We start from the raw sequence: 26,977 nt of genomic DNA, 5'->3' as shown, positions 1-26,977 counted from the left end.
TGGGGGAAAGCTGGGAGGGCTTCCTGGAGGAGGTGGGGTTGATTTGGAATGGCTGTTATTGAAAGCTGCTATGACTGAAACCTTTATTTTTGCCCTGGTTTGCCCAAACAGATTTCATGTTCCCTGAGGCAGAGACCAGACTGTGTTAATCTTTGCATCTCCCCAGACACCTAACTGAAAAAATGCTCTATTTAAATGGCTTAGATTTGGGGCGCCTGGGTGGCTCAGTTGGGTTAAGAGGCTGCCCTTGGTTCGGTCATGATCCCAGGGCCTAGGATCGAGTCCCGCATAGGGCTCCCTGCTCGGCGGGAAGCCTGCTTCTCCCTCTCCCTCTGCCCGCTGCTCTGCCTGCTTGTGCTGTCAAATAAATAAATAAATAAAACTATTTAAAAATAATAATAAATAAATGGCTTAGATTAGTATCAAAATATCAGTTTAATGTTTCAATTTTCATGTTCTGAATGTTTATTATAAAGTATTGAATCTTTTTTAAAGTACTTGAATCTTAACATTCACTATAGTTTTTAAATGGTCATGAAACTAGTCACCATTAAAATGTTGAAAAATAATAAATTTACAGAAAGGAAAAAGACATTAAAAAAACATGCAAATTAAAAAGCATGTTACAAAATTCTTTTGGGCTTAGTCAAATTTTATGGTGAACTCAGAACAAGAGAAAAAGGATCACCTAAGATTCAAATGCAATTGTAAAACTCTTGCAAGAAATGAATCACTTGTCAGGAGCTCTCCATTTATAAAGTGCCTTCCCAAATCTTTGTAACCCTCTTATTTCAAGCAGAGAGTCAAATACTTTAATATTACAGGTAAACTGTTCTGATTATACTTGGAAGTTCAAATATAATTGGTCATTTGGCTAAATTAAAATTAGGAAGACACTTTAAAGTGACCAATTTCTAAGTTTTGATGTGGTGTTTTTGGTTTGTTTTGCAGCAGCTGCACAGCCCAGTGCTCACTCTGAAACTCAGCTCTGCAAGGACTAGCTGTGTGACTTCCAATAGTTCCCTTCTTTAAAGCAGTTTCTGGGGCGCCTGGGTGGCTCAGTCGTTGAGCGTCTGCCTTTGGCTCAGGTCATGATCCCAGGGTCCTGGGATCGGGCCCCGCATCGGGCTGTCTGCTCAGCGGGAAGCCTGCTTCTCCCTCTCCCACTCCCCCTGCTTGTGTTCCCTCTCTCGCTGTGTCTCTCTCTGCCAAATAAATAAAGTCTTTGAAACAATAAAATAAAATAAAGCAGTTTCTTTTCTGTAAAATGGAATACCTCACAGGATCTAAGAGTATTAAATCAGTTCTTAGCTTGGGCACACAGCAAATATTCAATATATGTTAGTGATTACTATTGCAAAAGTACAAGGTGAGGGACACAGAGTCAAGGAAATATGCAGGAGGACACTAATGGAATCTTGACCATCAGTACCGATTTCTAAATCTTTAGCTTTATTAATTGAATTAAAGATGTTGGAAAAGATGAATTTTGGATATGACTGAGATCGAGTAAATGAAAGGAGTTGAAATTAGAAACAGCAAAGACAAAGGATTCCTTTGCCTTTCAGATCCTGTACTTTAAAATACATTTGATCCAATTATTTTCAGAATGGAAAAGGTCATCTAATTATAGTTCAGAAGAATAAAAACCTGCTGGGGAGAAGATCCTTTAAGTAGCCATGGGAGGATCCAGAGAGATACATTTAGAGTTCATAAAACAGAACCCTTTTTCCTAAGTCTTTATGTTTCTCACACTGTAATATCAGGTCAGTTTCTACTATTTATAATGTGCTGCTGTTAAAGCCAGAACTCACATATGCGATTCTTTAATCATCACTGAAAATTATAAATGGCATAATGGCATTTAGTTCCACCGCCTACTGGGCAAAACTGCTCCACTTAGAATAGATTTTTCTTCTTTTTTTTTTTAATTAAAAAACTTCAGTTTTCCATTGTCATGAAACAAAGTAAAAACCAAGTAAGTGCCACAAAAAGCAACATTTATGCAGGAAAAGATAGTCCAACAGGGGATCCAGTACATCATATAGACAATGACTCTGCTGAAGGGACTCTCATGGTCAGACAGGCTCCAGGAGTCCTGAGGAAGTTGTGACAGAGTCGCCCCAGCGCTACTATGTTTTAGGCAAAATTCCATTGTGTGACGCACAAACGGAAGATCTTGTGAACACTATGCTATTGTACTCAATATGGTGTGATGGAGGTGGGAAGGACTTTGGATCTGGGTTTAAATCTTTGCTCTGCGCCTAGCTGTCTGACCTGGGGAAGATCACTTCTGAGCCTGTTTCCCCATCAGTAAAATTGAAGTAATAAGAGTAGAATGGAAACCACTAGCTCAAAGCCTGCCACCTAACAGATGCCCAGTAAGTGGTCAACACTGGTTTATGATCCCCAGCCTCTATTTATTCAGATAGCACACACCGGGACACTTGTCCCAGGCAGAGTGTCCACTCTGTGTCTGCCCAGCACTGGTGACAGGGAGGTGGGAGGTGAGTGGTGGCAGGAGAGAGGAGGCCTGAGAGCAGGGAAAGGAGAGGGCAGTGCACACTACGGGTGGGGAACAGTATCCCAATAGGGGCCAGGAACCCTGACAGCTCCCGAGTTGGGGTGAGCGGAGGTGAACGGTAGGGTAAAGGCACAGCATCTCTACAAATGACTGAGGCTGGGGCAGGACTGCTATTCTTCCCCTTCCACCTCACGTGGTGAAACTGGGCCAGGCCAAAGCCAACCATGTGCAAGTTTTCTCGCCACCCCCCCCCACTACCCCTGTTCCCATCCCAGAGTTAACGGCCTTGCTCTGCCTTCCTAAGGTAGGCGGGGGGAGAGGACCCAAGAAGGCAGCGTAGCAATCAGTTATGCTCAAACTTACATTCCAAAGAGCGCTCCCCCAAGATGTGCCGCATGATCAAAAAATTTCCATCCCAGGACCATTCCTGCTGTATCCATGGCAATAATGGCTTTTAGGGCCTGAAAGCCAGCAAAAGAGAACAGAACTGGTACAACTTTGATTCCTCCAGCATTGACATTTCTAATTTAAGGGCAAGAATTCAGTTAATGTAAAAATATCACTACTGTCCCCAGTACTTCACTTCATAAACATACTCACATTCCCTGCTGTGAATGTGAACATTGGAAGGAAGATAATGGCGAGCCTCCCTTCCGGGATCTTCGTGCAGACAGCAGCAAGCACGGTCATGATCGCGCCTGACTGCAAATGAACACACGCGAACACGTGAAACTCTCAATGTGCAACTGTGCAGTGACTACAGTAGTGCTTTTTCCACAAAATTTATAAGCCACACATTTCTAGGGTGAGCACAAAGCTTAAAAGCTTTCAGTTATTAACACAGAAAATATCAGGCAAAGGGGCTGCAAGTCCACTGCACGGTAACCATCTGGACAGAACGAGATGTACAACCACCAGCATGTGAGTGCTTAATGAACTTCAGGGTTTCATTTAATGACTAAAAAGAAATTCTTAAATTTCCACAAAGCCACTTCACCCAGAGTGTGACATGAATTTGCCCAAAGAAACCCACATGCATGAACTTCTTCCAAGTATAATGCTTTATCTTAAAAAAAAAAAAAAAAAAAAAAAAATCACATGAAATTTGCACCCTACTTCATAATAAAACTAACCATTTTCTTTAAAACCTTTGAGCAAATGTTCTGCTCCAGGAAAGCATGCCATGTCTATCCCGTGGCTCTGCATGACCCACCCATCACAGCATCCTCCCAGGGACACACATGCATCTGCCTGCCTGAGAAGCACTTCTCCCAACAACCTCATATTAGAGAATAAAAATCTAAATGTCAGGGTGCCTGGGGCTGGCTCAGTCAGTAAAGCATGCAACTCTTGATCTCAGGGTTGTGAGTTCAAGCCCCAGGTTGGGCCTAGAGTTTACTTTAAAAACAAAAACAAAAAACAAAAACAAAACCCTAAATGTCACAAGCTTATGATCAATAAGTCAACCATTTCTTGTTATAGTTGAAATTCTTGTTGTAGTTGAAATTATAATGGCTGTATTTTTTTTAAATCATGTGTTTTTCCAGGTTGCTATATAATATTCATAACTTAAATGTATAATGGCTATGAAATATCTTCTGGATAAATAATGCTAATTTAACTAAACTCTTAATGTTAGACATGTTCCCACTTCCTCTAAATGGTAGAATACTTGAAAAAGTAGATCATAATCCCTAGTTCACATTAAATCTCACGATAATCATTCATCCAAATACTTGAGGCCTACTTTGTATCAGGCACTATGTTAGATGGTGGGGGTATAGAGGGGAACAAAACCAGCAGTCCCTTCCTTAATGGAGCTTACAGAGGGGCAGAAGTAAAAACAAAATATGATCAGCTATGATGGGGAAGAAGGGCATACTATGGCAGCACGTGGAAGGGAGAGCTGATGTAAGCTCAGGGGTCGTAAGTGACATCAAATTTTGCATGGAAGGGTTACCAGCCATTGGCCAATCTTTAGAAGGGGAGGAGATGAGAAGAGTGTTCCAGGCAGAAAACCAGCTTGAACCAAGCCTGGAGATCAGAGAGTACGGTGAGGGGGAAAAATGCAAAGAAGCTGAGTGCAGCTGGAGGCCAAGCAGAGAGCAAAGGAGGCCAGCGCTTTAACTTCACTCTTCTTCTGCCGAAGTTCTCAGTTCTAGTCACTTATTAAAAATAATACAACTCTGGGGCACCTGGCTCACTCAGTTGGTAGAGCATGTGACTCAATCTTAGGGTTGAGTTCAAGCCCCATGTTAGGTGTAGAGATTACTTAAAAGTCTTTAAAAAAATAAAAAATAAATATAATAAATAATAATAAAACTTCCATGAGGGACATTCTACAAAATATATTCCCACTATTCTTCAAAAGTATCAAGGTCATGAAAGACAAGGAAAGACCGAGAAACCATCACAGACTGGAGGATACTAAAAAGACATGATAATTAAATGCAATGTAGTATCCTGGAACAAAAAAAAAGAACATCGTGGGAAAATTGGAAATCCAAATATAGTCTGCAGTTTAACAATGCTTTACCAATGTTAATTTTTTAGTTTGGTAAGTTATGGTTATAGAAGATGTTAACATTAGGAAAAGCTAATGAGATGTACATCTTCACTCTTTTAACAACCATCAGAGCAAAAACTGATTCAAGCCAGAATAATCAATGGATGCTATTTAAGGGGGGTGAGGAGGTTGACAAACGAGATCCTGATACTTACATAAATCCCAAAAGCACCTTCTCACAAATTACACATTAATTTTAAAAGGTAAACAGTAACTTTACAGTAGAGAAGCTGGTAACAACCAGTCAATAAATGGACAATAAGGGGCAAATGGGCATTATGTGTCTCCAGTTGTGGTACCCGAGGGCATAACACCACTCGTGTAGCATTCCAACCAAAAAACACACCATCAGCATCTCATCATGAGGAAACAGACAAACCCAACTGATGGACATTCTATTAAATAACTGACCTGTATTGTTCAAAACTGTTAATGACATGGGGGAAAAAAAAAAAAAAAAGCTGACCAAAAGCAACAAGTAGGACTACAACAAACCCAAAACCTTCTGTACAGCAAAGGAAACTATCAACAAAATGGAAAGGGAACCTTCCAAATGGGAGAAAATATTTGCAAATTATATCTGGTAAGGGATTAATTTCTGAAATAAAGAATTACCATGTAACTCAATAGCAAAAAAACACGATCCAATTTAAAAAGGGCAGATCTGCAGACATTTTTCCAAAGACGACATTTAGATGGTCAACAGACACATGAAAAGGTGCTCAATATCACTAATTATCAGGGAAATGCAAATCAAAATCACAATGAGGTATCACCTCACACTTGTTAGAATGGCTATTATCAAAAAGAAAATAGTAAGTGTTGACAAGGATGTGGAGAAAAAGGAAACCTCATGCACCACTGATGGGACTGTAAATTGGTGCAACCACTATGGAAAACAGCATGGAAGTTCCTCAAAAAATTAAAAACAGAAGGGCACCTGGGTGACTCAGTCAGTTGGTCATCTGACTCTTGATTTCAGCTCAGGTCATGATCTCAGGGTCTGGAGATCAAGCCCATTATGGGCTCCATGCTTAGCAGAGTCTGCTTAAGATTCTCTCTCTCTCTCTCTCTCCCCCCCTTTGCTCCTCCCCTCGCTCGTGCACTGTCTCAATAAATTATTAATTAAATCGTTAAAAAAATGTTTAAAAAAATTAAAAACAGAATTTTCATACGATCCAATAACTCCACTTCTGGGTATTTATCCAGAGACACTAACTCAAAAAGGTATATGCATCCCCATGTTCATACTAGAGTTATTTACAATAGCTAAGATAGGGAAACAACCTAAGTGTCCATCGATGAAGAAAACGTGGTGTGTACACACACACACACACAAATATTATTCAACCATTAAAAAGAAGGAAATCTTGGGGTGCCTGGGTAGCTTGGTCAGTTGGGCGTCTGACTCATGATTTCAGCTTGGGTCATGATCTCAGGGTTGTGAGACTGAGCCCTGTGCTGGGCTCTGGGCTTAGCATGGAATCTGCTTGGGATTCTCTCCCTCTCCCTCTGCTTTGCCCCTCCCCTTGCTCGTGCACGCTCTAAAATAACAAAATCATGAAGGAAGGAAGGAAGGAAGGAAGGAAACCTTGCCATTTGTGACAACATGGATTGACCTTAAGGGCATTATGTTAAGTGAAATAAGCCAGAGAAAGAAAAATACCGTATGATTTCACTTATGTATGGAATCTTAAAAAAAAACAAAAAGCAAGCTCATGTATGGAGAGAACAGACTGGTGGCTGCCAGAGTCTGGGATGTGGAGAGCCAAAATGGGTGAAGGGGGTCAAAAGGTACAAACTTCCAATTATAAAACAGGTAAGTCATGGGGATGTAATGTACAGCATGGCAACCACAGTTAATACTACTGTGCCGCATATGTGAAAGTTACTGAGAGAACAGATGTTAAAAGTTCTTATGGCAAGGAAAAATATGTGTAACTATAAATGGTAACAGACTTACTCTTAACTATGTTAACTAGAATTACTGTGGTGATCATTTTGCAATATATACAAATATCAAATCATTATGTTGTACACTGAAACTAGTATGTTATGTCAATTATACTTCAATAAAAATAAAAAAAAAAAGGGCTGCGGAAGGAAATGTTCCAGCTTTTAGAAGACCAGAGAGACATAACCACTAAATGCAATACATGATCTTAGAGGGGGAAAAAATAGCTACTAGACATTATTGGGACAACTGACAAAGACTGGAATATGTTCTATAAATGAAGTTAAAGTATTGTATCAATACTGAATTTCCTGAATTTGATAACTGAACTGTGGAAAGATACAAGAATATTCATATTCTTAGAAATATACACTGAAGTATTTAGGGGTAAAAGGGCATGATATATGCAACCTACTTGCAAACAGTTCAGAAAAAATAGTATGTATATATAGGGAAAATGGTAGTGAAATGTGGCAAAATGTTAAAAACTGGTGACTGTGGTTCAAGAGTCTTTTGCAGTTCTTTTCAAAGTGAAACACAGACTTAAATGTAAAACATACACTGATTATGTACTTGCAATTAAGATGTGCATATAATTTTTTGTTTCATAAGTAAATTTTCATAAACAATTCTTTATCCATATAATCTTCATAACATAATTGTTCACGTGTGACTTTTTTTGCACGATGAATTTTAAATGAATTTGCTCTAAGGGGCTTTGTGTTTCCACAAGCTAGTGAGTACAGCTAAAAACCCTGGCATTACATGTAAAACAAACATGTAAAACAAAATAAGAAGACTCTAAAAGGCTGAGAGAAGAAAGCAGACCAGCAAGGAACCCTGGGATCCAAGGAATGACACAGTGGTGAGTCCCGTGGGTTTTCTTTTGGCCTCACATAACTCAGACTTGGCTCTGGAGAACCTCATCACCTGGAAACATCAAAGAACTGAGACAAAATGGGTCCATCCCCACACCCTAAAATGCTCTCTGTAGCCAAAGGACCAAGAAAGGGTAGCCTAGCAAGACAATCAACTTTTAGATAATAACCACTCTACACCAGCCAAACAAAAGAACTAGCTGCGGCCCAATCCCTATCAACAAAGGCTGAGGGGAGAGCCTAGACTTCTACCCTTGCAGACTGCAACCCGGCATCCTAATACTGTCGACAGGGTAGTGTGAGTGGAAGTCATGTGGGCAGCAGTAACAAGGCCCTGTTCCTCCCAGCCAGGAGAGGTCTACAAGGAGACTGAACTCCCAGAACTCCCAGTCCTGCCCTTTAGTAACAAGAGCCCTGTCCCCTAGGTGTCAAAGGAGGCTGAGTAGGAAACCTGGACTACTTCCACCTCACCAGACACTAATGGTCAACACATCCCTTCCCCTCATCAGAGCAGTGTGAGGGGGCAGCCTGATAAACAGTAGATTTAAATAAGATTCAAAGTCTCATAATATCCAATGTTCAGGTTTCATTTAAAAATCACTCACCATACCAAGAACCAGAAAAATCTCAAGTTGAATGAGAAAAGACAATAGACCCCAACAAGATGATACAGATATTGTCTGACATTTTGTTCTTTTTTAAGATTTTATTTGAGAGAGAGAGAGAGAGAGAGCATGCGAGCGTGCAAGCGGGGGCGGGGGGGGGGGGCAAAGGAAGAGGATCTCAAGCAGACTCCTCGCTGAGCGCAGAGCCACTCGGGGCTTGATCCCATCCCATGAGATCATGACCTGAGCCAAAACAAGAGTCAGCTGCCCAACCGACTGAGCCACTCAGGCGCCCTGTCTGACAAACATTTTTAAACAGCAATTACAAAAATGCTTTAATGAGCAATTACAAACATGCTTGAAATGAGTGAAAAATAGCACAGAAATAGAAAAGCTCAAAGAAACAGAAGACGCCATGAACAATGTAAACTTTAGAACTGAAAAATATAGTACCCTAAATAAAAACACTCAATAAATGGGCCAAGGCAGAATGGAAAGGACAAAGAAAATAATTAGTGAACTTGAAACAGAATAGCAATTACCCAGTCTGGACAACAGAAAGACAAGACCGAAAAAAATTAACCAAATTTCAGGGACCCATGAAATTATAAGTGATCTAACATCATGTCATCAGAGTTCCAGAGGAGGGAGGAAGAGTGAGGATGAAAAAGTATTTGAAATAGTAATGGCTGAAAATTTCCAAAAGACAAACTCTAGATTCAAGAAGCTAAGCAAACCCCAAACAAGATCAACACAAAGATATCCATGACAAGACAGGGTCAAACTTCTGAAAACTCAAGACAAAGAAAAAAATCTTCAAAGAGATCAGCAACACCTTACCTATAGGCAAAAAGCTATTTGAACAACAAAGGATTTCTCTTCAGAGACTATGGAGGCCAAAAAGAAGTGGCACAATATTTTTCGTGTGCCAAAAGAAATTTCAGCCTGGAATTTTTTATCCAGTGAAAATATCCTTTAGAAATGAAGGGGCAGACATTCTCAAAGAAAAACCTGAGAGAATTTATCACTAGCAGACCTACCTAAAAGAATGGCTAAAGGAAATTCCTTCAATAAAAAGAAAATGATAGATGGAAGAAATCTTGAAACATCAGGGCAGAAGAACAATGGAAAAAGTAAAACTTATGCATAAATACAGTAGTTTTCTCCTCCCTTGGAATTTTCTAAATGATGCTTAGTGGTTGAAGCACATATAATAACAACAGTGGCCAATATTCTAAATGTACGCAGAGGAAATATTTAAGGCAATTATAATTTGAGGAAGATACAGGGATGAAAATGGAGGTAAGGTTTACTTCACTCAACCACCACCAGCACACTGTGATAAGTGATGTGTGTGTGTGTGTGTGTGTGTGTGTGTGTGTGTGTATACATAGTCATGTATATATGTTGCAATACCTAGAGCAGCCACTAAGAAAGTTATACAAAGAGATACACTCCAAACACTATAAACAAATCAAAATGGAATTCCAAATGAATCTGTTCTAGTGACCATTTTATTTTACTTGCAACCCTGTAGGAAGAGACTAAAGATACTTTCCTAATTGAGCAAAGAATTCACTTTATATACAGATTAAATCAGTGATACTTTAATCAATGAAGTTACAGTAAGTTATCATAACGTTGGTGAGCAAATTTGGCCTGTGATAAGCTATAACATCAACTAAAAAAAATTCCTCTAAAATTTTAACAAATGCTGTTTCCTACAACGAACATTTTATTGATCTTTGCCATCTCAAGATTAAGGGTCACATTTCACAGACAATAAACTTTTGAAAAGCACACTAGAGAAAAGCTTCCTACCAATAACTACTAAAAAACAATTTTTAAGTGAGATTCAGAACACACAGAGCTCTAGCTAAACAAAACCCTTACCAAAATCCAGTCAGTATTCTTGCTCCCTAATGCCAATATGTTAATTGACAAAACAAAACTTTGTCAATAGTATTTTTTTTCCAGCTTTCTCATTAAAAATGCCATTATTCCTGGTGATTTTGTTTTCTTTAATTACTGGGGACAATAATTTTATCCTGACATGGCTCTACAGAATTTTGATGACTAACAGGAACTCCACAATTCTTAGTACATGCTCCTTATTATGCTAAGCATTCTAAACACATGTACTGAAGATCCAAAAGAGAGGTGTTATCCCCATTTTATATAGAGAAGCTGAAGTTCAAAGAGGTTCAGTAATATATGTTCTAGAAATCACAAGTAAGTGACAGAGCTGGAATTCAAACCAGTCTAATTCCAAATATCATATGCCACACTCTTTTCACCTTGGACTTCAGTTTCTTATCTGTAAAATGAGAATAATACTTGTCTGAAGGCACATCAAAATGCCCTCCCGGGGCACCTGGGTAGCTGAGTTAGCTGGGCACCCGACTCTTGATTTCAGCTCAAGTCATGATCTTGGGGTTGTGGGATTAAGCCCGTATCGGGCTTTGCACTCACTAAAAAGTCTGCTTGAGGATTCTCCCCCTCCCCCCACCTTGCTCTTTTTCCAAAGTAAATAAATAAATCTTAAAAAAAAAAAAAAAAAAGCCCTCCCAGATCCCCTCAGTTAATGAGAAATGTCTCCTCACTCTTAGGACACCCAAACTCCTCTAGAGATCACTCAGCCCTTTTGGTGTGTATTATGTATGTGTATAATGTTTTTTCCCCAACCAAAGTCAGAGTCCATTTATGATTCACCCCAGTGGTCTTCACTGCCTTCACATAACAGATGCTTAGTTGGTGACTGAGGCAAAGGATAGGATTTGAAATATGTAAATTATACCAGCACCAAATTTTATATATAAAACATTCCATGCAGGGAAAAAGGGGTGCTTAAGAAATCAAGTAGGTGATAGGAGAAGATATAGGTCTCACTGAGAAATTAAGTACACACAAATCTGAGGAACACACACATTATGGGATGATTACCTAAGAATTCTTTTTCTAAAAATGAACCTTCAAGAAGTTTCTTTAAATATGAAATCCCCTATATGAATGCATTTAAGTGATTTGCACTTAAATATGTACAAAATGAATGTGTAGTCTTTAAAGAAATGTTATGCAAAGATTTCTATGTGCCTAGAAATCTGCCATTAAACTCAAAAAACACATTTGCGCTTTTTTGTTTTTTGTATTTTTGTTTTTAAGCATCCAGAACATAATGCCTAAAGACAGGAATTATGATCATCTTGCTCACTGGCTGTATCCCCAGTCTCTAGTACTGTGCCTACTAGTCTAATCTGCGTAGCAGACACTCTATAAATAGTGACTAAACAGAAGGATATAGTACCAGAATCAAATCTGTAATTATTTTCAATTTTCCAATGCTAGATTAGGCTCTCTGGTTTTGGGGATTGGACACCCAACTGTTCTGACTACTCTTGATTTGTACTTTTCCAGTAAGTATATATAAATGACCAACAGTTAAAAGCTATAGCCTGAAGTTTACAAGGCTCTACAAACGTATGAATTCTAAATTAGATACAGATTAGTTAGTAGTATTGTTTCAAATGTTAATTTCCTGGCTTTGATAATTTTACTGTGGTTCTGTACTTAACAGTAGGGAAAAGGGTATATAGAAGTCATTGTAATAATTATGCAACTTTTCTGTAAGCCTAAAATTATGTCAAAATGAAGTTAAAAACTAAATTAAGAAAATTTACATTAGAAATACTTACTGCACCAAGCGATGGTCCATATCTTCCTGTGGCGACTTTACATACATAACTGACAAAATTGGAAATAACACCTGGGAAATAAGTCACATTTTGATAATTTTAGTGAAGTATAAAAATGGTTTCCATTTCTGATCTCCACCCCACAGAGACTAACAGTGTCAGATTTCTGCCTGGGTCAGTACAAGGTGCAGGCATGAATACCTAACTATCACTTCAGATATTTGTAAGAAAAAGTTTGACCAACTGTACAACTTACTTACTGACATAAGGTCATTCACTTTACTTCTCAGTTCTCATTTTTCTCATCTATAACATGAAAGAGACTAGTTCCAAACCCACCAACTGTCTGGGAATCCTCTGGGCTACACTCCAAACACTAAAATCAGATTCTCTGGAGTGGGACCAGGGAATCTATATTTTACTCAGCTTGCCAAGTGACTCTGCTGCAGATCTAGACTAGATGATCTTTTACAAGTCCCTTTGGCTCCAATGTTATCTAAGCTGAATATGGCTCATTTTTAAAAACAACTTCCTAGAGAGCAGGAATTAATGACACCTGAAAAAGACCTGTTTGTACCTACAACAATACAACTAGTGCTTGGGGAAAGAACTACACACTTCTGTCACAGGCCAAAGATGTTGCTCAGTTTCTAGTTTTGAGGGACCAGATGCATGGATATTTAATTAAAACTGATTAAAATCAGCACCCATTCTGGGCCTTGTGGTAGACGCTTCTATTTAATCCTTTCTACAACCCCTTGTCATGAGAGAGTATCATTATCCTCAGAGAGGTGTATAGTCTTTTCTGCAACATCACACAGCGAGTAGCAGAAATAGGATCTAAAAAAACTAGGTCTTCTGACTTCAGGCTCTCAAGTGCTTTTTTTCACACTACAGTATGATTCCCAGATATACTGTATTTTATTTTATTTATTTTATTTTTTAAAAGATTTTATTTATCTGTGAGAGTGCATGAGTCGGGGAGAGAGCATGGGCGGGGGGAGGCACAGAGGGGAGGGAGGGAAGCAGAGGGAGAGGGAGGGAAGGAGACTCCCTGCCACAGGGCTTGATCCCAGGACTCCGGAATCATGACCTAAGCTGAAGGCAGGCGCTTAACCAATTGAGCCACCCAGGTGCCCCAATATACTGTTTTTATTTTTATTTTTATTATTATTATTTTTTAAAGATTTTATTTATTTGACAGAGAGACAGCGAGAGAGGGAACACAAGCAAGAGGAGTGGGAGAGGGAGAAGCAGGCTTCCCGCCGAGCAAGGAACCCGATGCGGGGCTCGATCCCAGGACCCTGGGATCATGACCTGAGCCGAAGGCAGATGCTTAATGACTGAGCCACCCAGGTGCCCCCAAATATACTGTTTTTAAATGAAGGGATTTTTAGGGGCGTCTGGCTGGCTCAGCTGGGAGAGCATGTGACTCTTGATCTCAGGGTTGTGAGTTCAAGCTGCATATTGGGTATAGAGATTATTAAAAAAATAAACTAAATTAAAAAAAAAAATTTTTTAAAAAGGGATTTCAGAAATGAATTTTTATGCTGTGTGGTTTTTAATTAAGTACATTCTGCAAACACAGAGGTAAAATTTAACTGACCACTTGCCAGTTCAGTAGCATCTAGGAACCTGGAATCCACTACTACCATTTCCTACTTGAAATAAGGAAATGATGTTATCTCCAGGACCGACTGGAGTGATTCCAGACTAAGATATATGCTTGCAGCAAAGATAAAATAAAAACTCATCCTTGACAATCTTATTACAAAGTTCTGATCTAAAGCTTTCTGGAAACTGAACACACTGTGGTAAATGAGCTTAAGGTTATTTAACAAAGATCCAGATGATTGAGACAGCCAGGAAGTCTGGGAAGCACCTATTTATAAAATGGTGGACCTGAGCTAAAGAAACCAAAGCCTAACGAGATAAAAATGACATTCTTAAATTCTACACTAAACCTTAACTCCTGTCTATCCTGATTTAAAACTAAACATACTAAATAATCTAAGAAGAAACCAGCAAAATGAGAAGCAGAAAAGATAACCCCATCGGTCTGTGGTATCCTTCTCTATAGACAGTTTGTACAATTCTCTATTACAATCTTCATGTGTAGAATATGGCTATAATCATTCCCTTCCTTCCTTCTCCAGATAGGTGAAAGTGTTTATACTCTGAAAGATCCCCAGATTAAAGCTTATTACCTGCAGATAAGTAAACTGCCATGAACTGCTCCTGGCCCAGAATGTTCACTATGCTGGAGGAGAAGCTCCACAAAACATACATATTTGCAGCCATGTGAAACAAGGAGAAATGACTGAATGTTGACAGCAACATTGGAGAACAAAGGACCTCTACAAGAGAAAGAAAAACAGTCTGGTAATCATAGGACACACAGCCATGATCTAAAAATGATCTGTTTTAGATTTTTTAGATTTTTTTCATTACTATTACAAAAAACTAAAAATAGGAAACAAAAAGAGCAAATTAAAAAGTTTAAATAAGATGGTTTACCATAGTGTTTTTCAAGGTGGTGAAAAATTCTCTTAAATTTCCTCTACTTAGTAAGCAACCAATAAAAATTCTCAGTTCAATGAAAGCAACTTGTCCTTATGGCAAAAGTTACTTAGAAAAAAGAATTAGTAAATTATTTCAATTACAGATATGAAGTTGTATATAACAGTATCCTCCAAGAGTAAACTTGTAGTGATCATGGATCTTGGGTCAACATGGTCAACATATCTACTATGTGCAAGGCACATTTTAAGTACCTGGGACATAAGACTAAGAGAGATGAGGTCCCTTTCCTCAAGGAGCTTACAGTCTATCTTCTGGATTTTGCTTATAATTGTTGACAAGTAACTCATCCTTTTTATAGCATTTCAATAACAAAGCATATTTCTTTCATATTACCTCTACATCAAAATAAAGTCATAAGTAGACTTACTTGAGGCTGGGTTAGATGTGAAATATCTGATCATTGTCCGCTGTAGAGAAGGTACTCTCCATAAACAGAATACAAAAACATTTGCCGCTATGATACCTACAAAATAAAGATATATAATTTAGGGAGGTTAAAAACAGGAACAAAGAAAGTCTGATTGAAAGTCCACCTGAATAAGATTTTCTACCACAATTATTTACGATTATTATACACTGGGGAGGGGGGTGAGGGAGGGCAAGTTAAGGAAAGTAAGTGAAATCAATGTTTTTAAGTATCAAACTAGGGGCACCTAGGTGGCTCAGTTGGTTAACCATCTGCCTTTGGCTTAGGTCATGATCCTGGAGTCCCGGGATCGAGTCCTGTGTTGGGCTCCCTGCTCAGTGGGGAGTCGGCTTCTTCCTCTGACCCTCTCCCCTCTCATGCTCTCTCATTCTCTCTCTCTCGAATAAATAAAATCTTTAAAAGAAAGTAAGTATCAAACTATATGCACTGGTACAGTCAGAAAATTCCTGGGAAACTGCAAATGCTCTAGAAGCTGACTTCCTTCACTTAGATCCATATTTTACTTCTATGGAACAATTTACTCTTCTCAATAAACAATGATCAGATCTATACTTATTGTTTGAAAATGGTCAAGCCAGAGACAAGTAATGTACAGAATTGGGTTCTTTGGCCAAGACCAGAAAAGCTATATTATATAATATGCTTCTTTTTCCACAGGGAATAATATACTTCTTAAACTTATGGAAACATCTATGTATCATCTGGGTAAATGAAGATTCACTTGTCTGAGAAAAATACTTGTTAGGTAAGAAGTCAGGAATAACCTGTAAGAATTTTCCAACTGCTTTTGAAACTGTTTTCATGTGGGAATTGGGTGACTGTTTCATTTTTCTGCAAGAACTGATGTTGCTAGAACTACCACTAAATTGAGTAGGTTTATTATTTAATGATAGAATTAACTACTCAGTCACATTTTCGTGAAAAATTAAGTTTTTCTTAAAAACTACAAACTTTAAAAACATTAATTTTAAGGTACCATGACTCCTTGCCCATGTAGTAGGCACTCATCTACTTGAATTAAAGGAATTTAAACATTCATTCCTCCAGTTTCTTTCAGCAATAGGCAATTAGCCCTTTCAGCTTCTTCAATGACGGTAAGCACTAATTCCAGCAACATTCTGGTAAGAGGATCTATTTTAGAAGATATTTATTGTATAATCCCCACCGGCTGCTACATCTTGGAGTTACCTTTGGCTTCTATATTTGCTCACTCTGTAAGGCTCTCAGCTATACTTTGGCATTACTAGTCTCTGCAGTGTTTGCTCTCCCATTTCGGCGTTAGGCAAGGAAGGAAGCTACCTACCATTTTTCAGAGATTCTAAGACATTTTCTCCATTTTAATATCTGTAATCAGGATGCATCTTACAACCGGTGGTGTGTCAAAACACTTTCAAAGATGGTGAGGAGAACAGTATTCATTAAAGGATGAGGAAAAGAGATCACAAGCAAGGCAAGTAAGAGTACCATGTATACCTCCCAATGAGGAGTCTGAAACCCTGGGCAGGGAGGGTGGGCAAAGGAAGGGTGGAGCCTCCTCAGATGGAGGAACGGATCTCAGAGGGTTTATCCTAAGGAAGTGAGCAGTGATTAGTGTTGCTCGGGTTTTCTTAGTTTCTTTTTAGAAGAGTTACACATCTTTATTACCCAGAGAATTCTGAGGTCTGGACATGGTGACTGGTATCTTGGCATAAAGAAGACCCAAGAATGGTCTGGCCCCAGGCTTCCATGATCACAAAGATAATCAAGGCTATACAGTTCGCTCCAAGTGCGGTACAACGCAAGGAAAGCAAGATGGGGCCCCTGAGCCTGCCTGCTAGGCTGGAAAATGGCAACAACTACCCTGTGGGTTCCGCAGGCTACTTTCTGAAACCAGCGACATACAGCATACACTTCTGGAAATTGCAAGCACCACAGCACTGCACAGAAGTAGAGAGTGTCTCTGGCTGAAGAGATTACAACTAGGGAAAAGACTTGAAAAAGGGTAAGATAACCAAAGATATCAAGGTTAACAGTAACCAAAGAGTTAACATCACCAAGTTTTCAACCAAATTGTAAGAGGCCTTTTTTGGTGAATCATGACAGAATATTGGCACTGGAACACATTGTAGTTAAACCCCTCACTTCAGAGACCTGTGATCTATGGTTAAGAATCCCGTCAGTGAACAACTGAACATACGTACCCAAATTATACACACAAATCACTGTAATACACTCACAAATTAAAAAGAAATTATAAAAGTAAAATGCAGTTATTTTCCTCCACACATATCCCATTTTTCAAAAATTATAGATGAGAAAACTGAGATATAAATTTTCAGAGCCAAATTCAGTGGCCAAGCCAGAATTCCTAATCTAGGGCTCTTTCTACTATACACAAAGACATGGATAGCCAACAGGATTACTTTTGACCTTGGTCACTCTAAGACTTCAGACAAGACAAAGGGCTCCTTATCTAGGAAACAGCATGCATGGTTGGTCCCCAGCAGCCAGTGAACAGGAGAGGATATGTGGTAATCCTGGGTTGGAAGCAGCACTGCACATTGTCTAACGGTATGGGTAAAGGAGCCCAGCAGAACTGACTCTGTCCTACACTAGAACCCAGGCAAGAAGCCTAACCCCTCAGCCTCAGTTTCCTCTTCTGTAAAATAGGGGTAATAAAACCGCCCTTTAAGAGCCGAGTGCTGATTAAATGAGAAAGCACAATTAAATGCAGCAGTCACACAATGAAAACCTAAAAATGAGAAATAAAGTAGGGAATGGCCTTTTCTGGTCTGAATCCTAGGTATGCCACTTAGTAGCTTTGTGGTCTGCAGCATTTCATCCCCTTCACTTTAGTTACCTCATTTGTAAAATGAAGATAATACTTCCATATCTTATAAAAGTTGTAGTGAGGCTTAAACAAAATACTACATGCACCTAGTATGTAGAAACTCAAATCATGGTTCCCTCCTCCTCCTCTTCCTTTGAGAGGTAGAACTGCTTAAGGTCTTTGCTTGTTTCTCCACTTAGAAGTGTTACCTCCTCCTGACTCAGTAAACTCTTGGACAGGCTTGACACTGCTGATTTGGAAAGTCTGCTGTTGTCTCAACACCTACCTTTACCAAAAGGGATGCAATGGATTACATTAGTGAGAATAACGAAGTAAGGACCTTGAAAAATTCTCTCCTTCAAAGGCAATGAAAAAATTGACCAAAACTGTCAGAATCAACTTTTTCAGAACTCTGGAAACTAGTTAAAAGCTTGCAGCAACTCAGCATTTAAGAAAAATGGTGAATTTCGGGGCACCTGGGTGGCTCAGTCATTAAGCGTCTGCCTTCAGCTCAGGTCATGATCCCAGGGTCCTGGGATCAAGCCCCGCATGGGGCTCCCTGCTCGGCGGGAAGCCTGCTTCTCCCTCTCCCTCTGCCTGCCGCTCTGCCTACTTGTGCTCTCTCTCTGTCAAATAAATAAATAAAATCTTTAAAAAAAAAAAAAAAAGAAAAATGGTGAATTTCAATAGGAACAGCAAATTTTGGGCATTTTAACTTGCCCTGGTCCCATCCCTTACTTTCCAGCTACAAGTTGAAGCTAAAAGCTATGAAAACAATCCACATTTCCCATGCAGCCTCACAACCATGAGAGGGAGCACAGGGAGCTGGAACTCTTTCAAAGCCTCATTCCCAAAGAATTGTTATCATCTGACCTATTTGATAATAGGGAGGGAATAATAGTTCCCTGCAAGACCCCATTTGCAAGGCTGTCTATATTTGACCTGACTGGAACCTCAAGTGCAAAATTCCTTTTCCCAGGGGGCATTTGTCAAAAATAATTACAGGCAGGTGTTTTAAGTTCATGGCTGCCTAAGGTGGTGGATAATATTTGGAGTAAACAAGAGACCAAAAATCTTAAAAGGAAAAGCTGAGGAATGAGATGTCCACAGGAGCTTATAAAACCTCAATATATTGCTGGGATCTTGTACACCATAAGCATAACAAGAAAAAATAGACTTTAAGACAATATTTGTTACTAGACACAAAGAAGGACATTATATAATGATAAAAGATATAACATCTTGATAGATCAATACAGCTATTATAAACATACATGCTCCTAACAATAGAATCCCAAAATATATAAAGCAAAAATTGAACTAAAGGGAGAAATAAACAGTTCAACAATAATAGTTGGAGACTTCAATACCTTATTTGCAATAACAGAGTAGATGATCAGCAAGGAAACAAGACTTGAACAACACTATAAACCAACTAGGCCTGACAGACATCTATAAAACACTCAACAGGGGCGCCTGCATGGCTCACTCGCTTAAGCATCTGACCCTTGATCTCAGCTCAGGTCTTGATCTCAGGATGGTAAGTTCAAGCCCCGTGCTGGACTCCACACTGGGCGGGAAGCCTACTTAAAAAAAAAACAAAACACTCAACAACAAGACAATACATTCTTGGGACACCCGGCTGGCTCAGTCAGTAGAGCATGTGACTCTTGATCTTGGGTTTGTGGGTTTGAGTGCCACGTTGGGTGTGGAGATTACTCAAAAATCAAATCTTAAGTGGCACCTTCGTGGCTCAGCTGGTTAAGCATCTGCCTTCAGCTCAGGTCATGATTTCTGGGTCCTGGGATAAAGCCCTGTGTTGGGCGGGGAGTCTGCCTCTCCCCCAACTTGTACTTCCTCTCTCTCTCTCTCTCTCTCTCAAGTGAATAAATAAAATCTTTTAAAAAAACAAAATCTTAAGAAAAAACACAAATAATATATTCTTTTCAAATGCACATGCAATAGTATCCAGGAGAGACCATATGTTCAGCCACAAAGCAAATCTCAAAAAATTTTAAAACACTAAAATTATACAAAGTATGTTCTCTGACCACAACGGAATGAAATTACAAATCAGTAATACATTGGGAGAAGTCATAAATATGTGGAAATTAACACACTCCTAAATAACCAGTAGGCCAAATAAGAAATCAAGTGGGAAATTAGAAAGTACTTTGAAATGAATGAAAACAAAAATATAACTGGATTATGTTCCACTAAGATTCATATATTTAAGCCCTAATGTGATGGTTTTGGGGGATGGAGTCTTTGGGAGGTAATTAGATTTAGATGAGGTCATGAGGGTGGGGGCCCCCATGATGGGATCAGTTTCCATATAAGAGAGATACCAAAGAGCTTGCTCTTGCTCTCTCCCCCCTGCCATAAGACACAGCAAGAAGGTGGCAGAAGAGAGAAGAGAGTTCTCACCAGAATCCAACCATGATGGCACCTTGATCTTGGAGTTCTACCCTCCCAAATTTTGAGAAAATAATTTTCTGTTGTTTAAGCCACTCAGACTATGGCATTTTGTTATGACAACCCAAGCTGCTAAAACAATACTAAAACTTATAGAGTACAGCAAAAGTAGTGCTGTGAATGTTGCATTAAAAAAGAATAAAGATTTCAAATCAATAATCTAACCTTCCACCTTAAGAAACTAGAAAAATAAAAAAAAAAAAGCAAACACAAAGCAAGCAAAATGTTTGGATGAAGGAATAGAAAAATTAAAAAAAAAAAAAAAATCAATGAAACCAAAAGTTGGTTATTTGAAATGACCAACAAAATTGACAAACCTTTAGGGAGTGTGACAAAGAAAAAAAAACACCTCAAGTTACTAAAATTAGGAATGAAAGCAGAATGTTACTACTGAGCTTACGGAAATAAAAAGGATTATAAGAGAATACTATGAACAACTATATACCAACAAAGGAGAACGTAGATGAAATTGACAAATTCCTAGAAAGACACAAACTACTGAAACTCCTCAAGAAATAGAAAGTCTGAATGGGCCTATAAGAAATAGAGATTGAATTTATAATTAAAAGAAACTTCTCACAAAGAAAAGCCCAGGGCTAGATGGCTTTACTGGTTTATTACTTCCCTAGGGCTGCTATAATAAATTATCACACACTTGGTGACTTAAAACCAGAGAAATGTATTCTCTTAAAGTTCTGGAGGCTTGAAGTCTGCAATCAAGTTGTTGCTAGGCCAAACTTCTTTCTGAAGACTCTAGGGAAGACTCCTTTCTTCCTTCTTCCTAGCTTCTGGTGGCTCTTGGCTATTCTTGGCATTATTTAGCTTACTGATGCATCACTCCAATCTCTGCCTCCATCTCTTCACATGACCTTTTTTTTTTAAAGATTGTATTTATTTATTTGACCGAGAGAGACACAGCAAGAGAGGGAACACAAGCAGGGGGAGTGGGAGAGGGAGAAGCAGGCCTCCCGCGGAGCAGGGAGCCTGATGCGGGGCTCAATCCCAGGACCCTGGGACCATGACCTGAGCCAAAGGCAGGCACTTAACAGGCGCCCCACATGACCTTCTTTTCTGTATGTCTTGTCTTCTCTTGTTATAAGGACACAAACAATTGGATTTAGGGCCCATCTTAATTTAGTACGATCTCACTGTAACCATTTACATCTGCAAAGACCCTATTTCAAATAAAATAACACTGAATTTCTGGATGGACATGAATTTTATGGGGACACTATTCAATTTATTACAACTGGCAAATTCTAGCAAAGATAAATGAGAATTAACACCAATCCTTTTCAAATGCTTCCAAAAAAGAGAAGAGGAAAAAACATTTCCCAACTCATTCTATGCTGCCAATATTACCTTGGTATCAAAACCAAAGACATCACAAGAAAACTACCAATATCTTTTATGAACATGGATAGAAAAATTCCTAATACTAGCAAACCAAATCCAGCAGCATATAAAGAATTACAAACCATGACCAAGTACAATTTATCCCAAGATTGCAAAATTGATTCAACATATGATAGTCAATGTAATAGTTCCTTATGAACACAGATGGAAAAACCTTCAGGAAATACTAACAAACCAAACCTAGCAGTACATAAGAAGAATTATAAATAATAAACAAGTGGAATTTATCTCAAGAATGCAAAACTGGTTCAACATATAACCAATGTAATACTCCATATTAATAAACTGGGAAGACTCACTATTCCCAGTTTGAAAACTTACAAAGAACTTGGATTCTTATACCATATACGAAAACTAACTAAAAATGGATTAAAGACCTAAATGTGAACACAAGAACTTAACTCTTAGAAGAAAACAGGGGAAAAGCCTCGTAACACTGAACTTGGCAACGATTTCTTCGATAGGACACCAAAAGCAAAAACACATAAGCAAAAACAGATAAATGGGACATCAAACCTAAAAACTTTTGTCAGGGACACCTCAGTGGCTCGGGTGGTTGAGTGTCCGACTCTTGATTTTGGCTCAGGTCATGATCTCACGGTATTGAGATTTGAGGCTCCTCGCTGAGCATGGAGCCTGCTTGGGATTCTCTCTCTCCCTCTGTGACTGCCCCCGCCCCACCCCACTTTCTCTGGAAAAAAAATTAAACCAAAAACCAAAAAAAAACCCACAACAAACTTTTGTCCAAAGTACACAATCAACACAGTGAAAAGGCAATCTACAGAATGAGAGAAAATATCTGCAAATCATTTGTTTCATAAAGGTTAATATCTAGAATATATTAAAAAAAAAATCCTACAATCAACAAAAAAGTCAAATAACCTGATTAAAATAAGCAAAGGACTGGAATAGACATTTATCCAAAGATGATAGTCAAATGGCCAACAAGCATATGAAGAGATGTGCAACATCACTAACCATCACAGAAATGCAAATCAGAACCACAATGTGTCACCACACACCCATTAGGATAGCTACTATCAAAAAAAACAGAGAAGGAAATAACAAGTGCTGCCAAGGATGTGGAGAAATTAGAACTCTTGTGCACTGCTGGAAGGACTGTAAAATGTGCAACCACAGGGCGCCTGGCTCAGTCAGCAGAGCATGTGACTCTTGATGTCAGGGTTGTAAGTTCGAGCCCCACGTTGGATGTAGAGATTACTTAAAAATAAAATCTCTAAAAATAAAATAAAATGGTACAACCACTGCGGAAAACAGTATGGAAATTCCTCAAAAAATTAAAAATAATTTTAATCCAGCAATCCCACTTCTGGGTTTATATCCAAAAGAACTGAAAGCAGGATCTCAGAGATATTTGCACATCCACGTTCATAGCAGCACTATTCACAATAGCCAAGAGGTAGAAGCAACTCAAATGTGTCTATCAATGAATGAATGCATGAACAAATGTGGTATATACACACAATGGAATAAATTATTTAGCCTTAAAAAGGAAATCTTATCACATGCTACAACATGGATGAACCTTGAGGACATTATGCTAAGTGAAATAAGCCAGTCAAAAAAGATAAGTGCTGTTTGATTCCACTTAAATGAGGTATATAGTCAAATTTACAGAAATAAAGTGGCATGGTGGTTACTAGGGGCTGAGGGGGAGTGGAAAAGTCAAAATTGTGCGTAGAGTTTCAGTTTTACAAGACAAAAGAGAATTCTACAGATGTTTCATAACAATGTAAACATACTTAACACTACTGAACTGTAAATTTAAAAATGGCTAACATGGTACATTTATGTTTTTACCACAATTTTAAAAAGTTAAACAAGAGTACCATATGACCCAACGTTTCCACTCGAGGTATATATTAGCAAAAGAAATGAAAACATGTCTACATGAAAATGTATACAAAAAAATCCACTGCATTAGAATAGCCAAAAAATGGAAATAACTCAAATGTCCATCAACAGATGAGGAAACAAAATGTGATATACCCATATAATGGAATATTATTTGACCATAAAAAGAAAGGAGATACTGATACATGCCACAACATAGGCGAACCCTGAAAACATGACACTAATACAACACAGGTGATTCCATTTATATGAAATGTCCAGAACAGGCAAATCCATAAAGAAAGAAAATAGATAACAGGCTGCTGAGGGCTGAGGAGAGGAGGGGAATGGGGAGTGACTGTTAATAGGTATGGAGTTTCTTTCTGGGATAAAGAAAATGTTCTGGGATTAGATGAGGATAGTTGCACAACCCTGTGAATACAACAAAAACCACTGAACTGCATACTTTTAAATGGCAAATTTTAAGATATGTGAATAATATCTTGATTAAAAGAAATATACACCAACTTAGGAATCACTGCTTGGTTCAGTAATCTCAGTCCATTTTCCTCCTTAGCCCAAGGAAGGTAGTACAACCTCTTTTTCTCTTCTTCTGAAAAGGACCCACTATCCCACCTGTAGTCCAGTAGCTAAGTACAGGATCCCCTCTGCTGATGCAGTAGGCCAGCTCATACCTCCACAGCTTCTCTACCTGAAGGAAACTAGACCTGGCCAGTCCAGAACCTGACCAGTATATACATCCGTGACAACCAAAGAACTGAGCTCAAGTGGTCCCTACCTCAGGTTCCCTGGGAACCAGAACTATAGGCACAGGGATCATCATACAGTGTTGGCCTCATACAGTGACTACAATTTCTCTTCCTGGGCAATATCAACAAAACTAGTTAAGGACTGGTCCCACAGCTTCCTGGAATTAAGAGGAAATCCAGAAAGACCATCCACCTTAAATCCTCCAACTGGGATGCAGATAGTTAGAAACTGGTAAGGGTAGATGGAAAGAATGGGGCATATTCACAGTAGACAAAAACCTTTACAAACTAATCACAGAAGGTTAGTTTGTAACCTTCCTTGTAGATGAGAATATGCAACCTCCCCTGTGAGCAACTTTTAGAAAATAAATGACTTAAATGACTTAAAGGATGTTTAAATTGGTATACAACTTATTTTAAGACAACCTGACAACATATAAAATTTTAAATGTACATACTCTTTGACCCAGCAAGTCTATTTCCAGTAACTCATGCTAAAAATATGCTTGCAAAAGGGTGCAAATATCTCTATGTAAGGATATTCACTGCAGTATTATTTATAGAAGACTAAAACCAACCTAAGTATCTATTAAGAGAAGACTTGCATGCAGCCATCAAAAGGAATGAGATCTTGCCATTTGCAACGACGTGGATGGAACTGGAGGGTATTATGCTGAGCGAAGTAAGTCAAACAGAGAAAGACATGTATCATATGACCTCACTGATATGAGGAATTCTTAATCTCAGAAAACAAACTGAGGGTTGCTGGAGTGGGGGGTGGGGTGGGAGGGATGGGGTGACTGGGTGATGGACACTGGGGAGGGTATGTGCTCTGGTAAGTGCTGTGAATTGTGCAAGACTGTTGAATCTCAGATCTGTACCTCTGAAACAAATAATGCAATATATGTTAAGAAAGAAAAAAAGAAGAAGAATGTAGCAGGAGGGGAAGAATGAAGGGGGGGAAATCGGAGGGGGAGAAGAACCATGAGAGACGATGGACTCTGAAAAACAAACTGAGGGTTCTAGAGGGGAGGGGGGTGGGAGGATGGGTTAGCCTGGTGATGGGTATTGAGGAGGGCACGTTCTGCATGGAGCACTGGGTGTTGTGCACAAACAATGAATCATGGAACACTATATCTAAAACTAATGATGTAATGTATGGGGATTAACATAACAATAAAAAAATTTAAAAAAAAAAAGAGAAGACTTGCTACATAGTATTCATTGGCATGAACTACTATAATGCTATCAAAAAGAATATTCTGAGCCCAGGGTGCTGGTAATTTCTATTTCTTGATCTGGGTGCTAATTACATGGATGTGCTCAGTTTGTGAAAAACATACATCTGATATGTAATAGACTTACTTGTAATGATACAATGTCCTCTAAAATATTAACAGAATTTAAAAAAAAAATCAAGGTACAAAGAAGTATAAATGCCTATATATAAACACACAAGTGTAACTAAAAAGGCAGTGGTTATTATGGGGACAGAAACTGCAGAACTGGAAGTTACAGAGATTTTTCACTTTACGTATTCTTTAACACTATTTTAACCTGTTACAATGCACATTTATTCATTTTACAATGACAAAGACTAACCTAAGTAGACAAAAAGGGCTCCCTTTCATTCCTGAGTGCCAGCCTGCTGTCTTGGGACAAGTCACTACAATTTGGGCTGTCAATAAACACCCAGATACCTGGGTTGGGAGCAGGCAGTGTGGTTCACCAGAAAGGTAATTTAATGGTGATCTGCTATAGTAGAACGTGAAAGGATATAATAATATGTATATTATTTAAATTAAGAACTGAGCTTGGGAAAAAAAAAAGTTTGTTCCCCATCTCTACTCTTTCTAGCTGTGTGAGCTCAGACAAGTTATTTAACCTCCCTCAGTTACCCCACCTGAACAATCAGAATACCACTAGCAGGGCTCTTACAATTAAGACTGATAATAAGGGTAACAGTATGTATGTAAAGTACCTACCCTAGCACTTGAAGCCTAACTGGCACTCAAACATTAGTATTTTCTTTACCCAGAAATAACTTGTCTGAAAACTGAGAAGCCAAGAATTTCAGGAAAATCAGCAACAAATTAAAAGGTCAAGATTAGCTAGATCCAGTGAGCATTGCCTTACCAGAAACTTCAGGAACAGGAAAGCAGACCTTAGTCTAGGAGGTGTAGCTCAAAATCTTTGAAAGGTATAAGGGGAAAGAAAATTGAAACTAGGGGCACCTGGCAGGCTCAGCTGGTAGAGCATGCAACTCTTGACGTCGGGGTCGTGAGTTCAAGCCCCACTTTGAGTATAGAGACTAATAAAAAATAAACGTTAGAGGTTGGAACAAAAGGGGCAAGGCCCTAGGGTATAGTGGTGACTAACTTTGGAGCTGACAATAGATATGGACTAGTAGAAAAACGGGGCAAT

At 38.8% G+C, this 26,977-nt stretch overlaps 1 protein-coding gene across 2 annotated transcripts in view; it reads right to left on the bottom strand.

Annotated features, from left to right (window-relative positions):
- Positions 1-26,977, bottom strand: part of PARL (presenilin associated rhomboid like) — a 48,636-nt gene that overhangs the window by 4,782 nt on the left and 16,877 nt on the right. For both annotated transcript variants that reach the window (XR_004299823.1, XM_032407063.1), the window contains exons 5-9: positions 15,170-15,265; positions 14,427-14,576; positions 12,220-12,290; positions 3,125-3,226; positions 2,888-2,985 (exon numbers count right to left, since the gene is read on the bottom strand). Coding sequence is in view for 1 of the 2 variants with exons in the window: in XM_032407063.1 (XP_032262954.1) it covers positions 2,888-2,985; positions 3,125-3,226; positions 12,220-12,290; positions 14,427-14,576; positions 15,170-15,265 (517 nt within the window). In the remaining variant the exon portion in view is untranslated. The remainder of the gene's footprint in view (positions 1-2,887; positions 2,986-3,124; positions 3,227-12,219; positions 12,291-14,426; positions 14,577-15,169; positions 15,266-26,977) is intronic.

Source organism: Phoca vitulina, unplaced genomic scaffold (assembly GCF_004348235.1).
Source record: "Phoca vitulina isolate PV1807 unplaced genomic scaffold, GSC_HSeal_1.0 scaffold8, whole genome shotgun sequence".
In the NCBI taxonomy this organism is placed as follows: Eukaryota; Metazoa; Chordata; class Mammalia; order Carnivora; family Phocidae; genus Phoca; species Phoca vitulina.
This window is presented reverse-complemented; position numbering and strand designations above follow the sequence as displayed.